Raw genomic sequence first — 25,084 nt, 5'->3', positions numbered from 1 at the left:
AGACTGAAGCAGCCAGCCTCTTCTACCTCTAGTCTCAGAGTAGGAACCAGGCTGTCCCTGCAGGGCCCCCTTCCTGGCACAGGCATTAGACCCTAATGGGTGGTACTGTGATTTCTTGGCATCTCCTCAAAGTCTTCAGGGCTATTAGGCTTCCCCAGGGGGCAGCCCTGCAGGGTAGGAGCTAGGATGGGGACAGGAGGAGGCACCCTCCTTCAGTACTCAGAGAGTCTGGTCTGTGCCCAATGCCCTGAGCTGGCAGGGTGGGAATGAGGCAGCCCTGCAAGTCTGTTGTGGGGTGTTGAATGTAGTGTCGGGAGGGCTCACAGGGCTAGAACACTAGGCCAAGGGTCTGCTTCTCCCTAAGGTGGCTTTTAGAACCTTCCTTCAGCTCTACCCTTCAGGCTTCCTTCCATACCTGATGACCTGCCAGCAGCTGCAGCCCCCAAGCTGAGAGTGTTCATGGGGGCCATGCCCTGGAGGGGCAGGGAAAGATGCTGTAGGCTCCTCGGACCCCTGCAATCCAGGCCTGATCCCAGCAGAGCATGGCAGCAAGGTGGGGTCCCTGATTTACAGAAACCACAAGTGCCCAAGAAATAATGGGTAGGGAGAAGGAAGGGTTGTTCCTTGGGAGACCCCTCAACCAGGCCCGGAGACCTTGGCTCAGGCCTTAATTCAGGAATTTGGCACCCATGGATCTCAGAGACCCAAAGTGGTGGAGGGCAGCAAGCAGACCTGGGTACTGGGCAGGAGGCCAGTGGGGAAGTAGGTCGTATCAGGCAGGGATGGGGGTGGGGCTGGGGCAACCTCCCAGAGAACCACCCTGCCAGGCCATGGGGCACTGAGATGGGGACCCAACTCCAGCCCCAGGAGCTTTCCTGCAGCTCCAGCTGCAGGTCTCCTTTACTGGGCCCAGGTGGCACCTGTCTGAGAAGCCTCAGCACTGAGAAAGAAGTACCCCAGCAAACTCTTTTCCCATCCTTTCCTGTTTTGAAATGGAGGAGGGGAAAGGAAGAAGGTGAAGAAAGAGGGACATGAGTGCCACAGCCCTGAGTCCTGCCCTACCACAGTCTACCATGTGACTAGGCCACAAGCCATACATCAGGAAGGGTACCTTGGAGAACCCATCCTCCACACCCAGTCCAGCGATCCTGGGAACAGCCAATAGCATCCCTCAGGGCTATCCTGAGGCCATGGAAGATCCCCTTCTAAAGGTTCCCTCTGTGTGACTTTCCCAGAAAGGAGGCTAAGTCTAGTCATCAGTGTCCCCATGATGGGATTCAGCTCTCCTCCCAAGAGGGCAGAAGGCACAGGAAGAGGATCCAAGGTTTATCCCCACCCCCCTCCCATCCTCCCACAGACTGAGCCTCCTCCCAGCCCAGGGGCTCTGTGAAGTAGGGGCCAAGTCCTGGGCTCACAGCCAGCCGGCAGGAAGGCTCCCCACCCTCCAGCTGCAGCTTGGCCTGATGCAGCCCTCCACCTACCCCCAGGAAAACCCTCGCCTCACCGAGGACTTTGTGGCCCACCTGGAAACTGAGCTGGAGCAGTCACGGCTTCGGGAGACAGAGACATTGGGAGCCCTGCGAGAGATGCAGGACAAGGTTCTAGACATGGAGAAGGTGGGACTGAGCAGGCCAGTGTTGGGGGGACTCTGGGAAAGGGGAGGTGGGGTGCTGCATGTGCTTAAGGAGGTACACCAGGCCTGAGCCAAGGAGAAGGGCTGCCGGGGGGGGGGGGGGGGGGCAGTGTTCTGGCATCATATTCCCTTGCATCAGTAGTCCCTGAGGAACCCAAGACCACCTCCCCCATGGTCTCCCCAGGAATGTCTGGGCAGATGGCAAGTGGGTCCTTCACTTCTAAAACCGTCTCCGGTCCTAGAGGGAAACACACAAACACACACACATCAGGGCATCCCCATCCTTGTGCACTATGTACCAGCACTATAATGGCTTCCATGGGCTTCCTGGACAGCCTGCCCCACCTGTGCATCCCTTCAGTCCCTAGGTTCCAGGAGGGAGAGAAAAGGAAGAAAGACCCCAGCCCAGCAGGGCTGCTCACCCAACCCCCACCTCCAAAGAGATGTCACCCAGGGGACAACTAAGGGCCACCCTCTCCTGCCTGCAGCCCTGAAGGGGGCCCCAGGCCTCCTGGGTCCCTCCCCAACTTCTTTCACACCGACTCAGTATTGACTCAGCTTCCACAAAGCTGCCAGATGAGGGCAGCAGCCACCCCAGCCACCTGGAGCCTGCCCCTGCCAGGTGTCTGCCACAGCCTCTCAGTCCCCCAGGCCAGAGCTGTGCTTCTTTCCACCTCCCTCCACCTCAGAGGGAAATGTGCACCCAGTAGTCCCTGCCTCCCAGACCCAAACAAGGGTCTGTGAGGTCCTAGGGCAGCAAGCTGGATTTTGTTGCAAGAAGCAAGAACACAAATCTCCCATCCCTGAACCATTGGGAGGCCAGGACTGACCCTCAGTGGGTTCTCAGGAAGAGGGGCTGCCTGGGAGAGGGGCAGGGCACAGGGTTTGGAGGCTCAGTCTTCTCAGCCTCTGCTGGGACAGGTCCCAACTCTGGTCATAGTCCCCATGGGGGTGGATCTCAGATTCCCAGGTGGGTAGGCGCCAGTCCTCACCTAGGCCATCTGGTGTCCTCAACAGTAATACTACAGAGGCCTCACACTTTATGGGGTTGCCCTAAGCCAGCCCTCTGAGAGAGGAGGTGCTGTTCGTACAGCAATTTTGTAGGTGAGGATTTGTAGCTGGGGCCACAGAGAGAGATCTGCTCCCCACAGGCCTGGTCCACCTTTCCAACAAAGCCTGGGCTCAGGGTGGACCCTCTCCTAGCCACTGCCCAAGGTACAGCTCAAAAGAAACGAGAGGTGGCATCTCAGCCCTCAGGAAGGGGTTGCGCAGCTGCTGGCTGCCCTAGACTGACTGCTCCCATTCCCCTCAGAGGAACAGTTCACTGCCTGATGAGAACAATGTGGCCCGGCTACAAGAGGAGCTGAAGGCGCTCAAGGTGCGAGAGGGCCAGGCAGTGGCCTCTGCAAGGGAGCTGAAGCTACAGCTGCAAGAGCTCTCAGACACGTGGCAGGTGAGGGCCTGACCAGAGGGCAGGAAGCAACCCTGCAATCACGAGGTCTGCCACCTTCTGGGCCTAGGGGCCCTCAGAGCTGCTGAGCTGACCACCGGCTTCTGTTGGCAGGCCCATCTGTCCCGCGGGGGCCGCTGGAAGGAGTCCCCACGGAAGCTGGTCCTGAGCGAGCTGCAGGACGAGCTGATGAGTGTGCGTCTGCGCGAGGCCCAGGCTCTGGCAGAGGCACGCGAGCTGCGGCAGCGCGTGGTAGAGCTCGAGACGCAGGTGGGCTGCAGCCGCCCTCTCAGGGAGGGACTTGGTATCCACGGTCGCCCCCCTGGCTAGCCCATGACCCTCGTCTGTGCATCCTCCATCCCCCAGGACCATATCCACCGCAACCTTCTGAATCGTGTGGAGGCAGAACGCTCGGCGCTGCAGGAGAAGCTGCAGTACTTGGCGGCGCAGAACAAGGGGCTACAGACGCAGCTGAGCGAAAGCCGCCGCAAGCAGGCTGAGGCCGAGTGCAAGGTGCCCCTCTCCCGGATCCCGCCTTCCCACCCCCACCCTTGCCTGCCTCACTCTTGACTCGCCCTCTCCCCACTCCCCTCAGAGCAAGGAGGAGGTGATGGCCGTGCGCCTGCGAGAGGCGGACAGCATGGCGGCAGTGGCTGAGATGCGGCAACGCATCGCAGAGCTGGAAATCCAGGTGCTGGGTGGGGCGCGGCAGGGCGTGGGGCAGTGTGGGGATGGGATACTACCTGACCCCTACACCCTGGCTTTCCCGCAGAGGGAGGAGGGCCGCATCCAGGGCCAGCTGAACCACTCAGACTCCTCCCAGTACATCCGTGAGCTCAAGGACCAGATCGAGGAACTAAAGGCCGAGGTGAGCACGGGAGGGGCCCTGAGAGCCCAGTGTGTCCTCAGCTGGTGACAGACCAGAAGTCAGTGCCCAGGGTGCGGGAAAGAAGGGTGCTCAGCACCACGTGAGTCCACACCTCCAACATGCCGGTCCCACCCCAGGTGCGGCTATTGAAGGGCCCGCCGCCCTTTGAGGACCCGCTGGCCTTCGATGGGCTAGGCCTGGCACGACACCTGGATGAGGACTCTCTGCCATCGTCAGATGAGGAGTTGCTGGGCGTGGGTGTGGGCGCAGCCCTGCAGGATGCACTCTACCCGCTGTCCCCTCAAGATGCTCGCTTCTTCCGCCATCTGGAGCGGCCGGCCAAGGACAGCGAGGGCAGCTCGGACAGCGACGCCGATGAGCTGGCCACACCCTATAGTCAGGGCCTGGACAACTGAGGCCCTGTCCTCGAGCCCAGAGCCTGGGGTGGGGGATTGGAGGTACCTCCCTGGGCCTCCAGGGCCACACTTAAACTCCAAACCCACCCCAAGGGGTGTGGCAGGGTGCAGAGGGTAGAGTTGGAGCCTGATGATCCTTCAGGGTACCTGTCACACTCACCCTCCCCAGCACTGTTTAACCATCATGGTCTGCACCACCACCACCCCCAGGCCCAGTTATCTGGAGGGTCTGCCCCTGTGAATGCAAGGGCACAAGAGGACACAGAGGTCCCAGGACTGGAGAGCAGAAAGCTCCCTCTTCCTACCCGGCCTCCTTCTGGGACAAGGAGGGCCCTGCTGGGAAGGGACCTGCTGGGAAGGGCCCAGGAGCTGGAGGAGGCCTGAGGAAGGAGGAGCCACTCTGGGCTGGATGTCAACACCCCATGGTGCCCCTGGGGGCCCTTGGCAGCCAGGGACAGATGGCCAAGCTGGGCTTTCCTGCCTGATGCAGGTCTTGTGGCCCCTGAGCAGAAACCAAAGTGCCCCCTACTGTGTGCAGGGCCACCTGGGGTGCACACAGCCAGGGAGCCAGACGGGGACAATGTCTGTCCCTGCTTCTTGGGGCTAGAGCAGCAGTACAGAAGTCAGGAGACCCTGCCCCCAGCGCCCCTCCATGAGACACCTCTATCACCCCATCTTGATGGAGGCGTTCCCCACCCAGGCTAGCCTCCTCTCCAAGGGGTCCCCAGCCTCTACTTCCTTCCTTCCCTGGGTCCCTAGACCCACCCTCCAGCCAGGGCCAGGCCCCAGGGGAGGAGGCTGCTCAGAGGAGTGGTGTCCTCATGCCTCCCTCCTCATGGTGGTCCCGTGCGTCTCTGCAGAGTCAGAGCCAAGAACGGTGCCAAAGTCCAACCATGCTCCCCAGACCCCTCCCCCCAAGGGACTTCTGATGCTCTTGGGGCTCCTGGAGCCTGGAACAGCCTCACAAGCAGCCTCCTTGGCGCCTCCTGGAGTGGGGAATTCATATTCAGTGCCCGTTTCCAGTTACCCACTTCTCAGTGTTACAAAGCCTGGGGACCAGGGTGGGCATCACAGGGCTCTCCCATGTGCCTCCCACACTGCCCACCACCATTTTGCACACTGCCTGTTCATACTCCACATGTTTCCCAGGTGGGAATAGAAAATAAAGTGTATTTACACAGTGACAGACAATGGATGCTGAGTGGGGCAGGCCTAGGAGTAAAGGGACTGCGAGCAACCTCAGGGCCCCAGCTGGTAGTCCAGCAAAGCATAGGGAGGGGAACAGACCGTCCTTGTCTTTGGGAGCATCCCAGAGGGGTAGAGGTCATAGCAGGCCAGCAGGGGGTCCAAAGAGGTGCCCAGGCTGAGACATGCTGGTTCAGTGTGAGAAAAAATGTGAGGTTGGGGAGAGATAGACAGTATGCGGGGAACAGGTCAGAGAGGATCTCGATGTCAGGCTCACAGATGAATGCTGACAGCCTGGCATTTTCAGAAGGGTGGTCCTGGAGATGGTGAGGACAAGGGGCGTGATTTCCCTCCTGGGTGACTCAGCTTGGGCCTCCCCTGAGACAAGTGGAGCAATTCGAACTCTTAGGGTCTAGTTGTGTTCATTCAGCACATACTTCCTGAGACCTTCCAGGGGCTCTGCCCCATGCCTGGCTCTAAGTGATCCCCAGGGTAGTCAAGGTGACAGATACTGGTGCAGGGACAGGGGCCGAACCTTCATGCTGATGTGACAAGTGCCCAGTAGGTGAATGAGCAGGAGATAGGGAAGGTTTCCTGGAGGAGGGGTGCCAGAGCCAGATCCAAAGGCAAAAGCATAAAGGCAAGACATGGCAGGGACGAGGGGAAGCACATGATACAAGGAACAGGAGAAAGTGGGCATGGCCAGGCCAGGAAGGGGTTTCTTCAGTTGGGAGCCAGTTTGCACTTTTGAACTGAGGACACAAGGGTGCTATGGGGGGCTTAGGTGAGGGGAGCACCATCAGACAGACCACAGTGTTGGGGATTAGTGAGGAGGCCAGGGCAAAGACCAAACTGAGCTGGGCAGTGGGGAGAGTGAATGGGGGCTCCCCTCAAGTGAAAGGGGCCTTCTGAACAGCAGGGCAGGATGCCAGTTATGCTCCAGGACAGCCAAGTTCCACATATTGTCCCATCATTCAACAGCTCCTATGAGCCATGCACCATTCCCATCACAGAGATTTAACAGTGAGACTCAACCAGTTTTTATCTCCGTGGCTCCCACAGGGTAATTCATACCCCATGATGGCACAGGGCCCCAAGGGTCTAAGTTTCTGCCCTGCTCACTCTTGGGGTTGGCCTTGAGGCCCCAGCTGCCCAGTAGGTTATGAGCCAATCCCTACCTTTGGGCATGTCTCACATTCTGGAAAGAAGGACCCATGGGTCCTTGCCATGGCTCAACTAGAAAATGAAACTCTGGTTTGCCACAGCACACATTGGCTTGGAGGGGTGGAAGTAGTGTCCAGCTGGGACAAGACTCATTTCTCCTCAGACCCTAAGTTGGGAGGCCCCCACATCTGGGGTGGGGACAGGCAGGACTGGGCGATCTGTGTCTCACAGGAACCTGGCTACAGAGTGGACTATGAGAACTGGGTCTAGGGGCAGAAACAGGGCTGAGGGTACAACATGGAGTCCTGCTCTTTTCTTTTACCTACCTGGGGACTGAGGCCCCTGCCAGGCCTCCATCATTCTTGGTGTGAAGTAGGATGCCCTTATGGAGAAAAGGCCTGGGGGTGTTTCTTGAAGGAGCACTTGGGAGGAAGGGCCTGGGCAGGGGCTTAGGGAGTCCAGGAGTTGGTTAGCTTTGGTGACCATCTGTGATTGTGAGGCACAGGCAGAAGTGCCTGGCTGGAGGGATTTGGGAAGAATACCCTAAGTTGGGAGGAAAGGTGAGGCCCATGGTTTGGGAGCCATTAAGGGACATGGTAAGGACACCCTGGTCTCCCTACTCAGCCTTGGAAGAGAGGCTGCTCCTTCCCTACAGATCCCTCCCATCCTGTCCCAGGAGGGCCCTATTCCCTCTGCCTGGTCATTTTGAGGGAGCCACTGTCCAGCTTCAGGGCTTCCCTGCACTGCAGCCTCCTCATAAGCAGAGGGCATTAGGGCTTTGCGTCCTGGGTAAGAAGGCCCAGGAAGGAAGAGAGAGGCCAGGGGTCTCAGGTGATCCCTCTCTCCCAAGGTAGGAGGATGCACACTGAGAGGAGGGAGAGGCCCTCACTCTGACCTCCAGCAAGACCCTCCCACTTCTTCTGCCTCCGGGGGAGTTCTGGCTCCCCTGGCCCAGTGTAGGAAAAGCTCGAGTCCTTCATCCATGCTGGCCACGTACTAGCTTACCCTCTTGGTGGCGTGGACTCATCTGGGTCCCTCCTGCACCTAAAGTTTACACCAAAAGTCAGACAGTAAAAAACCTACCTTCGTACTCGTGGGTGGGTATGCCACGTTAGACCATGCTCAGCATCGCCAGTAATGACCTCATCCCCACCCCATCCCACCCCCATCCTGGACTGAAAGAGGAAAGGCGCACAGGCTAGAGTGTCCCAGCTTTATTGCTTGCCGTAGTCAATATACTGGGCACAGGATGGGGCCTAAGCTGAGGAAGGAGGGAGCAGGGCTCAAGGGGAGGGCCTTGGCCAAAGGTGTAGGTGGGTTGCGAACCAGGGACAAAATTCTAGGCTAGGGTTCCAGGAGGCTGAGACCAATGCACAAAGATCCGGACTCCAGAGGAAGGGACCAGCATCTAAGACAAAGAGGTGTAACCGCAGGGCGATGCAAAGGCAGGGTTGGAGTGTGGAGAGCTAGGCTATGGTCTGGCTCAGTGGAAGGTCTCCACCTCCACAACGGTCCAGTCACCCTGCGGGGAAGCCATGTCATCCGGGGAGAAGCTGGTGACCGAGGTGATGCTGGCGCGGGACTCGTCCAGGGGAGACAACAGCTCGGCCCAGCGACCCAGTTCAGCGTCGCTGAGCGCAGTCCGGGAACCTGCCGCACCGCCGCCGCCACTCCCAGCGGTGCCCGCGCCACCGCCGCGGTCGCCAGTGGCACCTTCGGCCGCCGCTAAGAGCAGCGTCCGGCTCAGCAGGTGCTGCACTACGCTGGCCTGCAGAGCCCCCAGTGGCAACTCGCCCAGACGCGAGGGCTTCACACTGCGTGAGGCTGCTCCCACTCCCGCCCCCGCCCCGGCCACCTCCTTCCCACCACCCACGCTGGGCCCGGGCCCGGATTCCAGTGGTCCCGGGTCGGAGGTCGCCGACTCGGGCCTTTCAACCTCGTAGATAGTGCACAGGCCGTCAGCAGAGCCGGACCCAGCAACCGGAGGCCAAGGCACAGGTACTCCTGCAGCGAGAGGCTAGAAGCTAGGCGCAGGGAGAGAGAAGCCCCGCCCCGCCCACCCCGCTGCACAGATCTAGTGGAGCCGCGCCTTCAACCCCGCCCACCCACAGTCCGGTACCTGGCTCCTGGCACAGCTCCGCGAGGTCAGAAGGGCTGCTTACCTGGGGTGCCGCAGACAGCCAGTGGCGGAGTGGGACCCGCGGCTCCAGGCAGCCGGGTGGCAGGCAGCGAGCTCTGCGTCGGCGGGCGGGGAGGCTGGGGCGCCGCTCTCGGGCCCACTGTCGTAGCCACGCAACTCCTCAGGTGTGCTTGTGGCGCTGCTGCTGTGTCCCGCCAGGTCCGGGCCGCTCAGCGTACTGGACGGGCTGCGCGAGGGCGGTGGCGGCGGAGCGGAGGCCAGCGCCAGTGTCAGCCGTGGGCCCGGGATTGGGGCATCCGGACCCGGGGTCAAGGGGCGGCATGGGGCCTGAAGCGAGGGTGAGGCAGGAGGAGAGGGAGGGGCCTGCAGAGTGGGCAAGGCCAGAGAAGGTGGTGCCGGGGGAGGGGGCGTGGCCATGGGAGAGGGTGGGTCTTCTTGCAGAGGAGGCAAAGTCAGAGTTTGGGTTTGCACAGGATCCCTAGCCAGGAAGAAGGCATGGTCTGCAAAGGGACATGGCCGGCGAGGGAGTGGCCTGCAGGGGTGATGAGTCAAGAGAAAGTGAGACCTGTAGAAGGGGCAGGGTCTGAGAAGAGAGAGTGGCCTGTAGAGAAAGTGTGGCCGGAGAAGAGGGACTCTGTGGAGGGGGTGTGGCCAGGGGAGAGGGTGGAGCTTGCAGAACAGTTGAGGACAGAAAAGGTGGGGCCTGTAGAGGCAGGACCATAGAGGGCGTGGTCTGAAAAGAGTGGCTAGCCAGAGATGGGGTCTGTGGTGGGGGCGTGGCCACAGAAGGAGGGGCCTGCGGGGCGATGTGGCCAGAAGAGGTACTGCGTGGGATGTGTGGCAAGTATATCTGGAGTGGCCTGAGGATGCGGGTGGAGACAGGGGACTGGCCAGTAGAGGAGGGCGTGTCAGGGCATAAAAGTCCTTGGAGCATCTGTGGCTAAGGGAGATGGTAAGTTTTGGGGAGACCTTGCCTGAGAAACAGGGGCTTGTAGAGGGGACGTGGTGGGTGGCAAAGGAGTCGACAAAGGAGGTGCGGTGGAGGGAGAGGGGAGAATTGGAAGAGGGTGCAAGCCAGAGAAACCTGGGTGGGGGATGTATTCTGCAGAGGCAGTGAACCTGAAGGAGATAATGGAGCCAGAAAATTGGCCGTGGGAGAGATGGGTGCCTCAGGAAAGGATGTGTCCAGGTGTGTGAGTGGGGCTGGCAAAGGAAGTGTGTCTCGCAGACAGGGGAGGGGCTGTGGAGAGGGTGGAACAGAGGGAAGAGGTGCTAGTGGAAAGAGCGTGGCCAAGGGACTTGTAAGGGACTGGGAAGGAGGCGCAGTCGGTGGAGAGGTAGGAGACGTGTTCCTCAGAGGAATGCCTGTGTTATGGACAGGCGGTGCCAGTTGTGCAGTCGGATGCGGTGGAGGTGATACAGCCAGAGGAGAAAGGCTCTGCTGGATGGCTGTGCCCTTCCTTGGGGGTGCGACCTGCCGTGGACGCGGAGCCTGCAGCCCTTTCGGTTTGGCCTGCGAGGGATGCCCCAGCGCCCCAGATGTTCCACCTAGCGAGGCCCGGAGCGGGCTGGAGAGGACAAAAGGGTGGTGTTGGAGCCCAGGGGGCGCGAGGCTGGCCTCTGGAGGCTCCCGCCGCAGCTGGGTCGCCGCCTAGCCACGGGGCTCGGCTCCACGGGTACTACGCTCTGTGGCACTGCTCACTGATTTCCTGGGGACTTCAGTCGGTGGTCGCGGCCCGCGCATTTGAAGCTGCCGGGGGAGCCCCACTCAGCACCCCCACCCCGAGACCGACGGGAGATAGCTGGGGAAGAAGCACTTCGGGTGGGCTCAGAAGAGTCTAGGGACAAAGCAGAAGGCCAAAGAGTCATCAATACTTCCAGGCTGGTGCCCCTCATTGCCCAGGAGCCCCAGTCCTCCCCAGGTCACATACCTCTCCATGCCCTGCATTCAGGGCAGTCCTTCTGGAAGTTTCTGGGGGTTTTCCTCTGCCATAGATTCCTCAGCTGGGGCCGGAGCCCTTTCTGCCCAAGAGGGCCTAGCCTGGGGTGGGGGGGGAGGGCATGCTCAGTGCAGAGCCCCCCCCTCCTTGTTCAACCTCCAAAGTTCACATTTTCTCATTTGTGAAATGGGGCATATGGTCTGTCTGCGCCTAAGCATGGCTTTCCCCCAACTTGTGCCCAGTGATCGGCAACTGTTCCCACGCCCCAATTCATGTGTAAAGTGATTCCACAGAGTGACACTAACCCTTGGCATGGGTTACCTGGTGGTCCCGCTGACACGTCCCAGGATAGAGATGGAGCCTGGGCCAGGAGTCTTGGCAGGAGTCTGCGCCCCTCTCCTCCACTGCTGGGAGCCTGGAGGCTGTTGGAAGAAGACTGGGTCAAAGTGTTGCCCCAGGAAGCAGGGCAAGTTGGTACCTCAGAAGGAGAGGGGAAACAGAGAAATCGGGTCAGAATCAGGAAGAGGCTGGGATACCTGGGCTTCTGGGACCTGCCCCAGCGCTCCGCGTGGCTCCCACTCGAGGAGTAGCTTCCAGGAGGGTGGCTGTCCGAATGTCCCCGGACCGTTCGGCTGGGGGCACTCGCCCCGCAGCTCCAAGAACTCGGGAGGCTGTGGGGATTACTGGGGGAGGGGCCGAACAGACCCTGGAAGTTTGGGGGTTTTCCGAAGACCCGGAGAGCGAGAAGCCGCGGTCTGCGCAGGAGCCCCTGCCCTGCCCTTGTCCCTCTTGTCCATCCCGCACCTGATGAGGAGACAGACCTGTCAGCATCCCAGGTCTTGCACGGTACCCAGCCTGCAAGGACCTGGGTCCTGGCACCTCACTGCCCCTTCCCCAGCGTCGCCACCCATGGGCACACAAACCTCGGCCTCAATTCATTTCCCTCCCACCCAACCACACACTCCCCAGCCCAGCTGCTCATGGCTGTCCCTAAGTCCCACCCATTACCCTCCTACAAACCCTGCCTGCCCCAACCCACCGTCCTTGTCCTGTCCCTGCTCCCTTTCAGCACCTGAGATCCACGACCCTACCCCTCGACCCATAGGGACCCAGACCACTGGCCTCGGGGACAGAAGACTGCCACAGGCCCCAGACGGGGTTGAGGGATGGCAGCGAACACCCGGGTACCCTCGCCAGCCTCGAGGGACGCCAGCACCTGCCGGGAGGAGGAGCGGCCCGGCTGCCCGCGCAACGGGCTCAGAGAGACAAAGAACGCGTCGGGAGCGCATCCCCTTGGCCCAGCAGAGCCCCGGTCCGCGCCATCCGCTCCACCGCTTGCGGCCGCGCTCACCTCCGTCTTGAGTCTCCTGCTCCACGCAGGGTGGCCTGGGGTGGGGCTTGTGTGGCAGCACCTTAGTGGCCTCAAGCAACAGACAGGCGAGGGGAGGGGGTTGCGGGAGGTGGCGCAGGGAGCAGGTCCGCCCCTCCACCGCAGGCGTGAGTGACTGGGGGCGCACGCGCCGCATCCAGACCAGGGAGGCGGTGGACGCACTGGAGGGAGGGGCGGCTACTCCGCGGCTGCGCCTGAGTACCCGCGACCCAACCCGAGGGGACTGGAAGGAGGAAGGAATCTTCTGAGATCACGGATCAGGCCTCCCCAACACAACACCCCCCCCCCCCCCACACTACACACACACCCCTGGCAACCAGGGGGCGGGACCATCGCGCCTCCGGCCCCATCGACCAATCCGGCTGTTCGGTTCCTTGGTCACTGTTCTGGCCTTCCCTACCAAGGAAGCCAGGTCCCCCAGAGTCCCCGGAGACATCCGCCCCTCTCATACCCAAAGGCTTTCCAGACCCCAGGAACCCCCCCTGCCTGGGTGGTGGAGAGGACTATTGGGAGAATGCAGCTTGGGAATTAAGGGACAAACACTGAATTTGGGGGGAAGACAGGAAAAAAGGAAGGTCAAGAGGGAGAGAGAAACAGTATGGTGAGTGGTGGCCCAGCCTTCTGCACGACAAGGTACCCCCACCCTGCACACCCTCCCAAATGCCATGAAGGAGCAAGGTCAGGTCCGTAAAGGCTTCCCAGCAGAGCCAGGCTTTGGGAGCCCAAGACTGTGGGAAGTTGGGAGGTGTCAAAAACAGGGCCAGGAAGGAGCTGAGAAGATCCCGTTGGAGGTTTCCCAGCCCAGCCAGTGGGATGGAGATGTGTCAGACTCTCCAGTGACTTCAACTAATGCAGGAGTCTCAGTGGAGGAACTTGATAGGGTACTGTGGCACGGAAGGCATGGGAGGTGGTCATCCTCAGGTGTCCTGGGCTGGCCAATTGAGGCCAGGGGTCCTCCCACACCTCGTGTTCTCCCCTCATACATACTGTGCTTTCTGCCCATGCCTTATCTGTCCAAACACTTAGCCACTCTGTCCCCCATCCCAAAGAACCAGCTCCTATGCCCATCCCTTTCCCCATCACATGTGTAAGTGCCCCCACCCCCAACCACACACAACACACAGCACACACACACACACACTACAGGAGCTGCCATCCTTGCCTAGAACTCAGGCGACTTCTAAGCACAGGACCAGGCAGAGTGGCACTTAATACCCTGTGAGCCTGCCACTGGTGGAGGGAAGGGTGGGACTTAACTAGGTGTATGTGAGCCATGTAAGTTTGTGTTTTTTTTCTTTTTTTGTAACCCAAAGACCTGATTAAACTTTGATTGCAGAGGCATCCACCTCAAGGATGGCTACCTCCAGTCAACACGTTGCCAGCCACACAGTACATGAAGAGCAAGGCTGCCTCCCACACTGAGTCTCCTTTATTTTAAAGATCTTAGTTGACCTTTTTTCTTTCTTTCCACACTTTACATCCACCAATAAAGAGTGTGCTTATGAGTTCATGAAGCCCAAGGCCCCCACCCTCTACCCCAGTGAAAAAACCCCAGGCTACTTCCTCTCTCTCTCCCTGATCCCCCCCCCCCCCCATAACCTCATGTAATTTCCAGGTCCTGTAAGGCATCCTGCAATCATGATAAGAACCACCAGCGTTGGGCCAGTCACAACATTGGTTGTTAAACGTCTGAGACCAGCTCCAAACACTTGGGTGTAGCCAGAAACAAGGGTGTGTGTTTTCTCATTTCTGGGATTGTATCCACAGTTGAGGTTCAGGGAATGGAAGAGAGAGAGGCCAGGGTCAGAACTGAATACCTGCCCTGGGCAGTGGGAACCAACCTTGAAAACCCATCTTTTCAAGGAGCCCTCCCTCCTCCCTGGCAGGGGTGCCCTCACATCCCCAGGGCACTGCCCTCTGGATTGGATCATTCTGGGCCTCACTTCATCCTCTGGTCTACTGAGGGTCACCCATGTGAGTCCCTTCTGGCATGGCAGCAGCCTGGTTCCCCTGCCTGCCTGCTCATCCGTTCACCAGTAGTACCCTCCTGAGTCACAGCTGCCTTACCCAGAGACACCTGCCCTGCTGTCTTCTATGATACAAGGGTCCCTCCAAGGCCAAACTGAATCCATCCTGCATTTCACTGAGATCTGGACTCTGCCCTCATGTAAGAACATTCCTCAACTCTGGTGCATCAACAAGGGGGATGCATTACACAAACCAGACATACCCTGCATTCCCTACAATGGAATATGCCTCAGCAATAAAAAGCAACAAACTGCAGTATCAAGAAATGAAAAACGACAAATCTCAAATATTGGGGAAAGGAAAAAAATATTCTGCTGAACAAAAGAAGCTACACACACACTTCACTTTATGATTCCATTTATAGAACATTCTGGAAAATGCAAGCTAATCTATAGTGACAGAAAACAAAACAGTGGTTGCTGGGAGCCGGAGGGGAGGGTGACGGTTGGACCACCCGTTGTAGCCATTCTTGGACTCCTGACTCTCAGAAACTGTATGAGGCAATGAATACTTACAAGTTTAAGCTGCTACATTGGGAGGTAATTTATTACGCAGCAATAGCTAACTACCTCAAGTTCACAAAACCTTTAGAAGCTGGGCATTAAATACAGTGCTGGTGAAATGTGGAGAAATGGGGAACCTTGAGAGCCATCGGCGGGGGGGGCGTGTAAAATGGGTGCTGCCGCTGTGAAAGACAATATGGAGGCTCCTCAAAAAGGTAAAGCAGAATGACCATATGATCCAGGCAATTCCAGCCAAAAGAATTGAAAAGCAAAGACTCCCAGAGATATTTACTCACTCATAGCATAGCAGCATTATCCACAATGGCCAAAGTGTTAGCAACTCAAGTGGTCATCACGATGTGGATGAATAAATAAACACGATGTGGCCCATCCCAGCAATGGAAGATTATTCAGTCTTTGAAAGGAAGGAAATTCTGAAACCAGCTACGATGTAAATAAAACTTGAAGATATTATGCTCAGTGAATAAATCAGTCATAAATGACAAATATTGTATGATTCTATTCATAAGAGGTCCCTTGAGGCATCAAATCTATAGAGACAGAAAGCAGTTCTTGGGTGTCAGGGGCTGGGGAAAAGGGGGATGTTTAACAGGGACAGAGTTTCAGCTCAGGAAAGAATGAGAAAGTTCTAGAAATGGACAGTGGGGATGGTTGCAGAACACTGTGAATGTACTTAATGCCACTGAACTGTACACTTAAAATGGCTAAGATGGTAAGTTCTGTTATGTGTATTTTACCAACCACAATTTTTTTTTAAAAGTTTGGTATTATTGACGTGGGAAAACTCCCCCATTCCCAATGGGGACAGCAAGTGGAGGCCTTCTGGAGAACCAACAGGAAGCACTGGGGAGTATGTGTGTCCTGTGACCCTGCCATACCACTTCAGTGTCCATACCTGTGACAGACACCTTTGAGGGCCCCTCCATATTACACCCATGGTTCCCACTGCAGGGAACTCAAAATTACCAGGAAGTTAATGCCTCTCCATGCCCCTTCTCCAGAGCAGCCCTCAGCCAAGACAAACACGACCTGGCACGTCAGCACTCCAACTGGGAGGTGCCTTCCACCACCTCCCAGTGTTCTCCAGAAGGAGCGCCAGTTGACCCACAATGGCAACCTGCTCATTCACCCTCATTGATGTCCCCTCATTAAGGCTTACTGGCTTTCCTCCCTTCCAGTATCCACCTCCCCACTACACCATCATCGTGCTTGCGGATCACTCAGATAAACTATTTGCATCCAGTTCCTTTTCTCAAAATCTGCAATTAGAAGAGTCCGAATTAAGATACAGCTCAATCATCCACCCATCCTCATTACCTGAGTGCCTACCACTGTGTTCCTGGTATCCATTCCAAGTGTTGGGGACACTACGGGAGCAGAAGAGACCCCTGCCTGGGCTTAACAGGGCTTCCAGCCCAGTGACCTCAGACTCTTGCATAAGTGTGCCAAGTTGGACACTCATTCCAGAAAAAAGCTGGAACAAATTCAGAGCATGGATATCAAGGAGCTTCTCTGGAGCAGGAAGAGTCCACTGAAGGGAAGGGAGAAAGTGCTTTGCCTCAGATGGCTCTTCAGAGGGAGTCCAGGGCTTCACGGAGGTGGAGTCCTGGAAGGGACACCCATTGCAGTTTCACAGAGGAACCTGAGCTTAGGGAGTTCCAACCTTCAAGGTTTCCGGGTCTCAGGAGGGTGTCTAATCTGGTGAATTCTGGCGTTCTTTGTCCAGTGGGGGGGCGGGGTCTCACTCTCCCATTCTAGTCTGGCTCCCCTTCCTTGTTTTGTAGACAAAACAGACCAAGGTTCAACTGCCCACACCTCCAGGCTGAACTGGAATTTGGCTAGTCTAAGGACCCTGGGCATGCAAGACAGAGTCATTCTTTCTAGAAAACAGCCTCTCAGACTGGGACTCTAGTCCCATTTCCCAGAGCCTCTCTTCCCTGCACTCACCCACGGACCACCCGTGGACCTGGCAGCAGCTCGCTCGATGCCTTACCCCCAGTGGACAGCCAGCCTCAAGGCTGGGCAGGGTAAGACAGGTAAGCACCCCACTCTGCTGGGCTTCCCTGACTGGGTGGTTGGAGCAGGAATGGGAAATCCCTTTCCTCTCCCATGGACCTCAGTCACTGGTTCCTTGCTTAGACCTTAAAACCAGGTGGCTGCACCTTAGGGTGGATGAAGGAGGAGGCCCTTCCATGCTTTCTGACCCCGTCTACACAGTTTTGGCTCCAAGGACAGCGCCCCGGAGGTGCGCGGTGCCTTCAACCCACCTCATATGTATGCCCCAGGCCAGGTTCCACCTGATGGCAACTGAGCCCAGAGTTCAGGGACCCTGCTCTTTGGGCCGGCCCTCAGAACACCTGGGGAGAGCAGGATTACGGTCACACTTCTCTGTGATCCTGGGCGCCTGGAGTCAGGGGGACACCTGGGAGAGAGGCAGGACTGAGACGTCCAGGTGGGCGGGGGCGGGGGGATGGGGCGGCCCGGGTTACTGTCCCGCCCGCCCTGATTCACCCAGCCTGGCCCCGGACTAACTCGACAGGAGCAGGGACCCAGGAGTTGGGCTCAGCTCCGCCCTTGAGCGGTGAGTAGGTAGCTCTCCTCCGCTGAGAACCAGGTTGCAGGGTGAGGGGTTGGGCCCAAGGGAGGACTGCCCCAAGTAACAGCTGGTACTGTGTCTGGGGCCCACAGCCACCGTACTGCGTGCAGGAGAGCTGGGGAGGAGGTAGGGGCAGAAAGAGGTTACCCTAGTCAGGACAGCACACGGGGCTGCACAATGACAGAGTGAAGATCAATAGGCTGGGTGTGGCCCTTGGGGGTGGGTTGGCCTTCATCATGTCCCCTCTCCTTGGTCACTGAGACAACGGCGACAACTTGACTCTGTGAAGCCCCTCAAGGCAGCAGAACCACCACTTGGGGTCTTCACCAGGCTGCCCCCTCCAGGACTCTTGAACCTAAGGATTTCCCCGACTCCCAAGTCCTGGCAGGGCAGTTTGGAAAAGTACTAGTTTGAGAGTTCCCAGGCACGGGACCTCAGACCAAGATCCACTACTAAGGCGCATCCTTCCCAACCCAGGCCTCAGTTTCTCCCTTGTGTAAAAGTCAAAGGTTGGCCCTTGTGCTCCTCCAAGACCTGTTCTAGGGCTGATGACTGCTGCTATGTCTTCCTTGATCCTTAATATGGACTGTTAGTGGGGATGGGGCTGGACCAGGAGAACCCATCACTGCCATGTTTTAGGAGACAATGTGGGGGCTTGGGGAGGGCCTGAGAAAGGAGAAGCAAGAGGCAGATGTGGTTGGGTGGAGCTAAGGCCAGGTAGGGAGCCTGTACCTGGTGGTAGGCTGGCAGACTGCCTCTCCAACCTGGAGTTCAGAGCAGCAATCCCTTCATCTCACTCCTGCATCCCCCTACTGAGGTTCTTTTGGCAAAGATGCTGGTGTCTTCAAGAGGTTTTCTCCCAAAATGGAACAGAGTGGATGTAATCAGACAGATGGAACTTGGGCGTTGGGCCTCAAATGCCATTTGTGGCTGTGAAAACTTAAGTTATTTCCCTCCCTTTGAGTCTGGAGAAAGAGGGTTTCCAACACTCATGCTCACTGGGGCATTGAAAGCATCCGGTGGCTGTAAGTTGAGTTCATGGCCCCATTGTTATTTTTCTTAGGGTCCCTGCACATCCCAAAAGTCCTATTCTCCAGATCCTCCCACTAGCCCTACTCAGACAGGGTGGGGGGGTGGGCAGCACTGTGTCTGTGGAAGCTTAATGGTAGGTTGTGACAATCAAGTTTGAGTCATGGAGACACATAATGATAATGTCTCGTGTCTGCCTCTGATGGTGTTGTGTACGCACCTTGTTCCATGGGAACCACTGGGCCATCTTCTGGGCAACTTGGAGGTCTCTGCCCTCTTGCCTTTGATTGTGGACCCCAGAAGTGAGCTTCCACCACTGAGATGGTTCTGGAAGTGTGGCAGAGACTCAGGTAGGAAGTTAGTGCCTGACTCTGCGTGTGGCATTTCTGCAACAGCCCCCAGAGTTACTGTTCTTGAATTAAGCAGCTGAGCAGTGCCCCTTGCAGGGACAGGTAGCCAGGGCAGGGAAACAGTGGGTGGCAGGGACTGGAAAAAGAGTGTGTGGTGCCTCCTTGGTCCTGGACCCCCCTCTGCTCAGTGTGTGTGCACTTGGGCCCACACACCAATGTGCACACTTTGGAATGCCCCAGGGACCCTTTATGTGGCTGCATTGTGCTTTTGGGCACTGGGGGCTGTTAAGGTGCTCTGGGTGTGTCTCCACGTGATTCCCTGGTGACTGAGACTGACTGGCATGCACTGGGGCATTTTTACTTGGCTGTCAGGATGACAGCAAGTTCCAGAAACTCTTTGGGAGAAATGAGGACTGTATATTGGGGACCATGGATGCTGGGAGGGGCAGGTGGCCTAGGAGCACACTCACAGGCAGTGAGGGCCTTGCTGCCTCCCTCTCCTCCCACCTCCAACCTCCAGGAGAGAAGAGGGAGACTCCTGGGTCCCAATTTGTGGCCTTCATGTGACTTATACCTGGCCATCTGTATCTAGAATAATGATACCTTGGTCTAAAATGAAACCAAGGGACAGGCAGTGGGCTGGCTGCCCAGTCCTACCCTGGTTGTAGGTGTTACGCTGGCTTTCTCTTGAGTTTTTCATTTCCTGATCCTCTGCCACAGCCTCACCCACCCCTGCCTTTCAGAGCCCAGGTGTCTGTTTTCTGCCTCAGATCCTGGACACTAGCCCCTCTAGAAACCCAGGTGTCCTAGTCACACACCCCCCTCCCCCCGCCAGGGCTGACCAGCCTTCAGTTTTGCCACTCCCTGCCCCTGAGGCCTGTAACCAGAGCCAGGTTCTAGCCGGCTTTTCCGGTTGGAGTTTGGAGGTGGTGCCCCAAGCTCCCCTCAAGGAGGTGGCCTCCCACACCCCGGAAGTCCTGAGCCCTGGGCCATCCTCTGGTTCAGTGGTGGAGAGAGCTGGGCTGGACACCAGTGTCTCAAGTCCGGAGAGCAGCAGAGGAAGTTTTTCCCAGATTAGCGTTAGGGGTGGGAGGAGATGCCCCGGTTCTGAAAGGACACACAGGCTAGCTCAGGGACAGCAGCCCTGTGGATGGACAGTGCCTCCTGAGCTCTGGGAGGGCAGGCAGGCTCTGACTGGGGCAGAGGTCCCAGGAGCAGAAACGGTGAGAACAGTAGTGGCTTGGCTCCAGGAATGAGGTGAGATCACGGGGAGCGGGAGAGGGGACGCATAGCTCCTGGGTTCTGCCAGATTTTGACAGGTCGGAGCGCAGACCCAGAGCAGAGGCAATGGTCTGGCTCCTCGCGGCTCTGGCTGAGGTCTCTGTGTTTACGCCTCCTCCTCTCCCCCTCTCCCGTAGGCAGGATGATTCCGGTGGCCGAGTTCAAGCACTTCTCCGAGCAGCAGCCCGCCTTCAAGTTGCTCAAACCCTGGTGGGATGTGCTGGCCGAATACCTCACGGTGGCTATGCTCATGATCGGGGTCTTTGGCTGCACCCTTCAGGTAAGAGGAGGGGCCAGACTGACTAAGGGGCAGGAGAAGTGAAGTCTACATAAAGGCGGGGCTTTGGGCGTGGTCTGGACAGATGGGAGAGGGACCTAGAAAATTCCCCCTACCCAAGGAGGGGGAAACCAGAGGCCCCCATACTCCATACCAATTCTGATGCCTTCCCATTCCCTCTACCACTGGCAGCAGCACCAAAGTCCTTCGCATAGCTATGGCAGCCATATTTTTATAGTGTAATACTTATGTCCCCAGGACCTAGAAATACCTGCAGTTACCTTATTAGTTTGCTAGGTCTGTCATACAGTATCACCAAGTGGGTAGCCTAAACAGAAATTTATTGTCTTATAGTTCTGGAACCTAGAACTATGAAATCAACGCATTCACAGGGTTGGGCCCTTCCCAGAGCTGTCAGGGGGAATATGTCCTGTGCCTCTCCTAGATTCCAATGGCCTCAAGCATTCCTTGGTTCATAGATGATGTTCTCCCTATCTCTGCATAGCATCTTCCCTCTGTGTATGTGTGTGTGTGTGTGTGTGTCCAGATTTCTCCTTTTTAAAAGGACACAGTCATATTGGTTTAGGGCGTGCCCTAATGATCTCATCTTAACTGGAATCCCTCTGCCCAGGAAAGACTATTTCCAAACACCACCACATTCACAGGTATTGGGGGTTAGGATTTCAACATCTTTTGGGGGGACACAAGTCAACCTAATTTTTTTTTCAGACAAAGACCAATGCTCAGGCTTAGTTACTCTACCAAAGCCACAACCAGCTGGGGACTGTCAAGGATCAGGGCCTCCTACCTCAGCCTACTTATCTCCCAGTTCCCCAGTTCCTGCACCCTTTCACCCTCTTCCTTATCCCCAGGTGACACAGGACAAGATCATTTGTCTACCGAGTCATGAACCTTGGGAGAACTTATCTGAGACCCCATGTCAGCAACTGCTGCTGCAGGGGGTCCCCAAACAGATGGGGGGTCTCCATGAAGTGAGTGGCCTCAAAAACAACTTGGACCTGCAGCAGTACAGCTTCATTAACCAGCTCTGCTATGAGAAAGCCCTCCACTGGTACCCCAAGTACTTCCCCTACCTGGTTGTCATTCACACGCTCATCTTCATGGTCTGCACCAGCTTCTGGTTCAAGTTCCCTGGCACCAGCTCCAAGATTGAACACTTCACCTCCATCCTGGGCAAGTGTTTCGACTCACCATGGACTACAAGGGCCCTGTCTGAGGTCTCAGGGGAGAACCGCAAAGGCCATACCACTGGACAAGCAACAATGACCATGGCAGCTGAGGCAGGGCCAGGAAAAGCAGGGGAGGGTGAGAAAGAGAAGGTGCTGAAGGAGCCTGAGAAAGTGGTGACTGAGCCACCGGCTGTCACCTTGTTGGACAAGAAGGAGGGCGAGCAGGCCAAAGCCCTCTTTGAGAAGGTCAAGAAGTTCCGCATACATGTGGAAGAGGGAGACATTTTATACACCATGTACATCAGGCAGACAGTGCTCAAAGTCTGCAAGTTCTTTGCCATCCTGGTCTACAACCTTGTCTACGTGGAGAAAATAAGCTTTGTAGTAGCCTGCACAGTGGAGACTTCAAGGTTCACAGGCTATGCCAGCTTCTGCTGCAACCACACCAAGGCCCACCTCTTCTCCAAGCTGGCTTTCTGCTACATCTCCTTTGTGTGTGTCTATGGGATCACCTGCCTCTATACACTCTATTGGCTCTTCCACCGGCCCCTCAAGGAATACTCCTTTCATTCTGTGCGGGAGGAGACTGGCATGAATGATATCCCCGATGTAAAGAATGACTTTGCCTTCATGCTGCACCTCATTGACCAATACGACCCACTCTACTCCAAGCGCTTCGCCGTCTTCCTCTCTGAGGTCAGTGAGAGCCGACTGAAGCAGCTCAACCTCAACCATGAATGGACACCTGAGAAACTTCGGCAGAAGCTGCAGCACAACGCCAAGGGCCGGCTGGAGTTGGCACTCTGCATGCTCCCAGGACTTCCTGACACCATCTTTGAGCTCCGAGAGGTGGAGGCACTTCGCCTGGAGGCCATCTGCGATATCACCTTCCCCCCAAGCCTGTCACAGCTGGTACACCTGCAGGAGCTCAGCCTGCTCCACTCGCCTGCCAGGCTGCCCTTCTCCTTGCAGATCTTTCTGCGGGACCGCCTGAAGGTCATCCGTATCAAGTGTGAGGAGCTCCGTGAGGTGCCCCTCTGGGTGTTTGGGCTACGCGGCCTGGAGGAGCTGCACCTTGAGGGGCTCTTTCCCCCAGAGCTGGCTCAGGCAGCCACCCTTGAGAGCCTCCGGGAGCTGAAGCAGCTTAAGGTGCTGTCTCTTCGGAGCAATGCTGGCAAGGTCCCAGCCAGCGTGACGGATGTAGCCAGCCACCTGCAGCGGCTTAGTCTGCACAATGATGGGTCCCGCCTGTTGGCCCTTAACAGCCTCAAGAAGCTAGTGGTGCTTCGGGAATTGGAGCTGGTGGCCTGTGGGCTGGAGCGCATTCCCCATGCCATCTTCAGCCTGGGTGCATTGCAGGAACTTGACCTCAAGGACAACCACCTGCGGTCCATTGAGGAAATCCTCAGCTTCCAGCACTGTCGCAAGCTGGTCACACTCAGGCTATGGCACAACCAGATCGCGTATGTCCCTGAACATGTGCGTAAGCTGAGGGTCCTTGAGCAGCTCTACCTCAGCCACAACAAGCTAGAGGCCCTGCCACCTCAGTTGGGCATGTGCTCTGGCCTCCGCCTGCTGGATGTCACCCACAATGGGCTGCACTCCCTGCCACCTGAGCTGGGTCTCCTCCAGAACCTACAGCACCTGGCTCTCTCCTACAATGCCCTAGAGGCCCTGCCTGATGAGCTCTTCTTCTGCTGTAAGCTTCGGACGTTGCTCCTGGGCCACAATCACCTCAGTCAGCTGTCACCCCAGGTGGGGAACCTCAGGGCCCTCAGCCGCCTGGAGCTCAAGGGCAACAGGTTGGAGGCACTGCCAGAAGAACTGGGCAACTGTAGAGGGCTCAAGAAGGAGGGGCTTCTGGTGGAGGACACCCTTTATGAGGGCCTGCCAACAGAAGTTCGGGAAAAGATGGAGGAGGAGTGAAGCCAGGGAGGGGTAGGTTGAGGCAGAGGCTTTCTGGATGTTTCAGTTCCAAAATCTCTATCACTGTCTTCAAGGCAGGTGGGCCTGGGCCAGGGAGGAGGAGCTGACAAGCCAGCCTGTGGGGCCCAGGCAAGATCCTGAGACTGGTTTATCTAGTGAGATGGTAGGCTGTGGATTTGGGGTGGAACGTCATGGAAGGATTAACTCAGTCATAAGATTCTGAGACCAAAACCACACCTCTGTCTTTGTCTGGCTTGCCTGCCCCAGCCCTGGGCTAGAACTGCTGCCCTCCCCCTGGACATTCTAGCTCAATCAGTGCCACAAAAAGGGGCGGGACACAGCCCAGTAGGATTTCAATCCTTTCCCCCACCAAACAGCTTACCTCAGGGGTTCTCTCCCAAGAAAGGGACACAGACAGGAAGGACCAGCACACACTGCCCCTACTTTGATGTTAAGCCCTTATGTACGGACATGTGAATTCAGAAACAAGGTTCTCTTATTTGGCTATGCATCAAAATCAACATTCCCAGAAAACATCCCAGGCCCCACCCCTGAAAAACTGACTCAGGAGCTTTGGCTGGAGGCCAGGAACTTGCCTGTAAATAAGCAATCCAGGTAATTCTGATGCACATGATCCTAGGCCTGTATGTTGGAATGACCTACAGAGGAGATATCTGGATATCTAGAGCAGGGATTCTGAACCCTTTTTAGATGCCTAAACCCTTGAGAATCTGATGAAAGCTGGGGGCACCTCCTTCCTCAGGAAAATGCCTGTGTATACATCCATGCACTATTCTGAAAACAATTTCAGGCAGTCAACAACCCCCCCCCCCCAATCCCTAAGGGCTATTCATGGATATCCTAAGGGTTGTGGACCCCAGGTTAAGAACACTTGCTGTAGAGGATACATTTGTTAAAAAATAAACAATACTAATTATCAGAACTATCACTCTGATCTCCTGTGTCCACTCCTGTCCTTGTCTAAGCCATTTCACCAGACCAATTATAGGCAAGTGGCCACAGGTACCACAATCAAGGGTATGTCTTCGTCCTGGAGACCTCAGACAATCAGAAGAAATTAGGTGGCATCTCTTTTCTAGCTCTTTTCCTGGAGAAACCCCTTTCTTATACTTTCCCTGTTATCCTCCTGACTCTATACTTTTATCTGTTTCACCTGTAAGTAATCACCAGCGGGGTCCCCTAAGCTGGACCAGGAGCCTGTAGAACGCTAGGCACAGCCAGCCAGACCCTGACCTCCTGGGTTTGGCCACCTCCCAGGTGTCTGCAAAATGCAATTCTCTTCTTGGCACCTAAGAACAGAGGCACGCTGCTCTTCGGGAACTCAGGATTTCAGACGGGGACATTTTCCCAGCACCTTTAAGACCTGTTAAAGGAATATTTAGGCTGCAGGGACACTAGGCTGAAGCACCTAACTCCAGGGCCAGTCTTCTGCATTGTTCAGGAGCTGGGCTCACATTCTGAGGGCGGGACGTCTCGGGTAAGAAAAGTCTTAAAATGTCCCAGGCCACTATGACCTCAAACTCTAGCCTTGACTTTGGCCCCGTGGCCGAGATCAGGGGTCACGCTGCAGGATTCCGTTGCCCCGACAGTGGCCCAAGACCTACCCTGTCTCTCCACCCTGTCCTTGGCCAACCCTGAGCTTGCTGAAATGGAAGGAGCTCCCTATAGGTGCCTAA

The 25,084-nt window shown here is 56.9% G+C and overlaps 4 protein-coding genes across 13 annotated transcripts in view; 2 read left to right on the top strand and 2 right to left on the bottom strand.

Moving 5' to 3' along the window:
- The window catches only part of EVI5L (ecotropic viral integration site 5 like), a 30,686-nt gene extending 25,133 nt beyond the window's left edge, over positions 1-5,553 (top strand). For 6 of the 8 annotated variants that reach the window (XM_036032740.1, XM_036032744.1, XM_036032745.1 and 3 more), the window contains 7 exons: positions 1,488-1,616; positions 2,946-3,086; positions 3,198-3,353; positions 3,450-3,596; positions 3,679-3,774; positions 3,856-3,951; positions 4,089-5,553. In XM_036032740.1, coding sequence (XP_035888633.1) covers positions 1,488-1,616; positions 2,946-3,086; positions 3,198-3,353; positions 3,450-3,596; positions 3,679-3,774; positions 3,856-3,951; positions 4,089-4,367 — 1,044 coding nt within the window. In that variant the 3' untranslated portion in view covers positions 4,368-5,553. The remainder of the gene's footprint in view (positions 1-1,487; positions 1,617-2,945; positions 3,087-3,197; positions 3,354-3,449; positions 3,597-3,678; positions 3,775-3,855; positions 3,952-4,088) is intronic. The other 2 variants (XM_036032742.1, XM_028534293.2) reach the window with 1 other exon arrangement.
- A 2,362-nt stretch (positions 5,554-7,915) lies between these two features.
- LOC118502046 (proline-rich protein 36-like) lies at positions 7,916-9,065 on the bottom strand (the record flags this gene model as incomplete). Its single annotated transcript, XM_036032748.1, has 2 exons — positions 7,916-8,720; positions 8,879-9,065. Coding segments are annotated over 2 exons (708 nt in total), but the record flags the coding sequence as incomplete, so codon positions are not given.
- Positions 9,066-9,987: 922 nt separating this feature from the next.
- LOC114515318 (protein FAM193B) lies at positions 9,988-12,622 on the bottom strand. Its single transcript, XM_036034500.1, has 5 exons — positions 12,587-12,622; positions 12,148-12,363; positions 11,333-11,600; positions 11,118-11,218; positions 9,988-10,897 (listed from the first exon to the last, which is right to left on the bottom strand). The coding sequence occupies exons 1-5, from the start codon at positions 12,620-12,622 to the stop codon at positions 10,805-10,807; spliced, it is 714 nt and encodes a 237-aa protein (XP_035890393.1). The 3' UTR covers positions 9,988-10,804.
- A 4,594-nt stretch (positions 12,623-17,216) lies between these two features.
- Positions 17,217-24,336, top strand: LRRC8E (leucine rich repeat containing 8 VRAC subunit E). 3 transcript variants are annotated; one of them, XM_036032747.1, is made up of 3 exons: positions 17,217-17,319; positions 20,132-20,274; positions 21,144-24,336. In XM_036032747.1, exons 2-3 carry the CDS (start codon positions 20,137-20,139, stop codon positions 23,385-23,387), a joined length of 2,382 nt encoding a protein of 793 aa, XP_035888640.1. In that variant the 5' UTR covers positions 17,217-17,319; positions 20,132-20,136; the 3' UTR covers positions 23,388-24,336. The 3 variants fall into 3 exon arrangements, with proteins under 3 accessions (XP_035888640.1, XP_028390506.1, XP_035888639.1); XM_028534705.2 differs by lacking the exon at positions 17,217-17,319 and adding an exon at positions 18,557-19,936 and having other exon boundaries at positions 20,136-20,274; XM_036032746.1 differs by lacking the exon at positions 17,217-17,319 and adding an exon at positions 18,557-19,936.
- Positions 24,337-25,084: the final 748 nt, after the last annotated feature.

Source organism: Phyllostomus discolor, chromosome 8 (assembly GCF_004126475.2).
Source record: "Phyllostomus discolor isolate MPI-MPIP mPhyDis1 chromosome 8, mPhyDis1.pri.v3, whole genome shotgun sequence".
NCBI lineage: Eukaryota > Metazoa > Chordata > Mammalia > Chiroptera > Phyllostomidae > Phyllostomus > Phyllostomus discolor.
The sequence above is the reverse complement of the archived record's forward strand: the minus strand, read 5'-3'. Positions and strand labels throughout refer to the sequence as shown.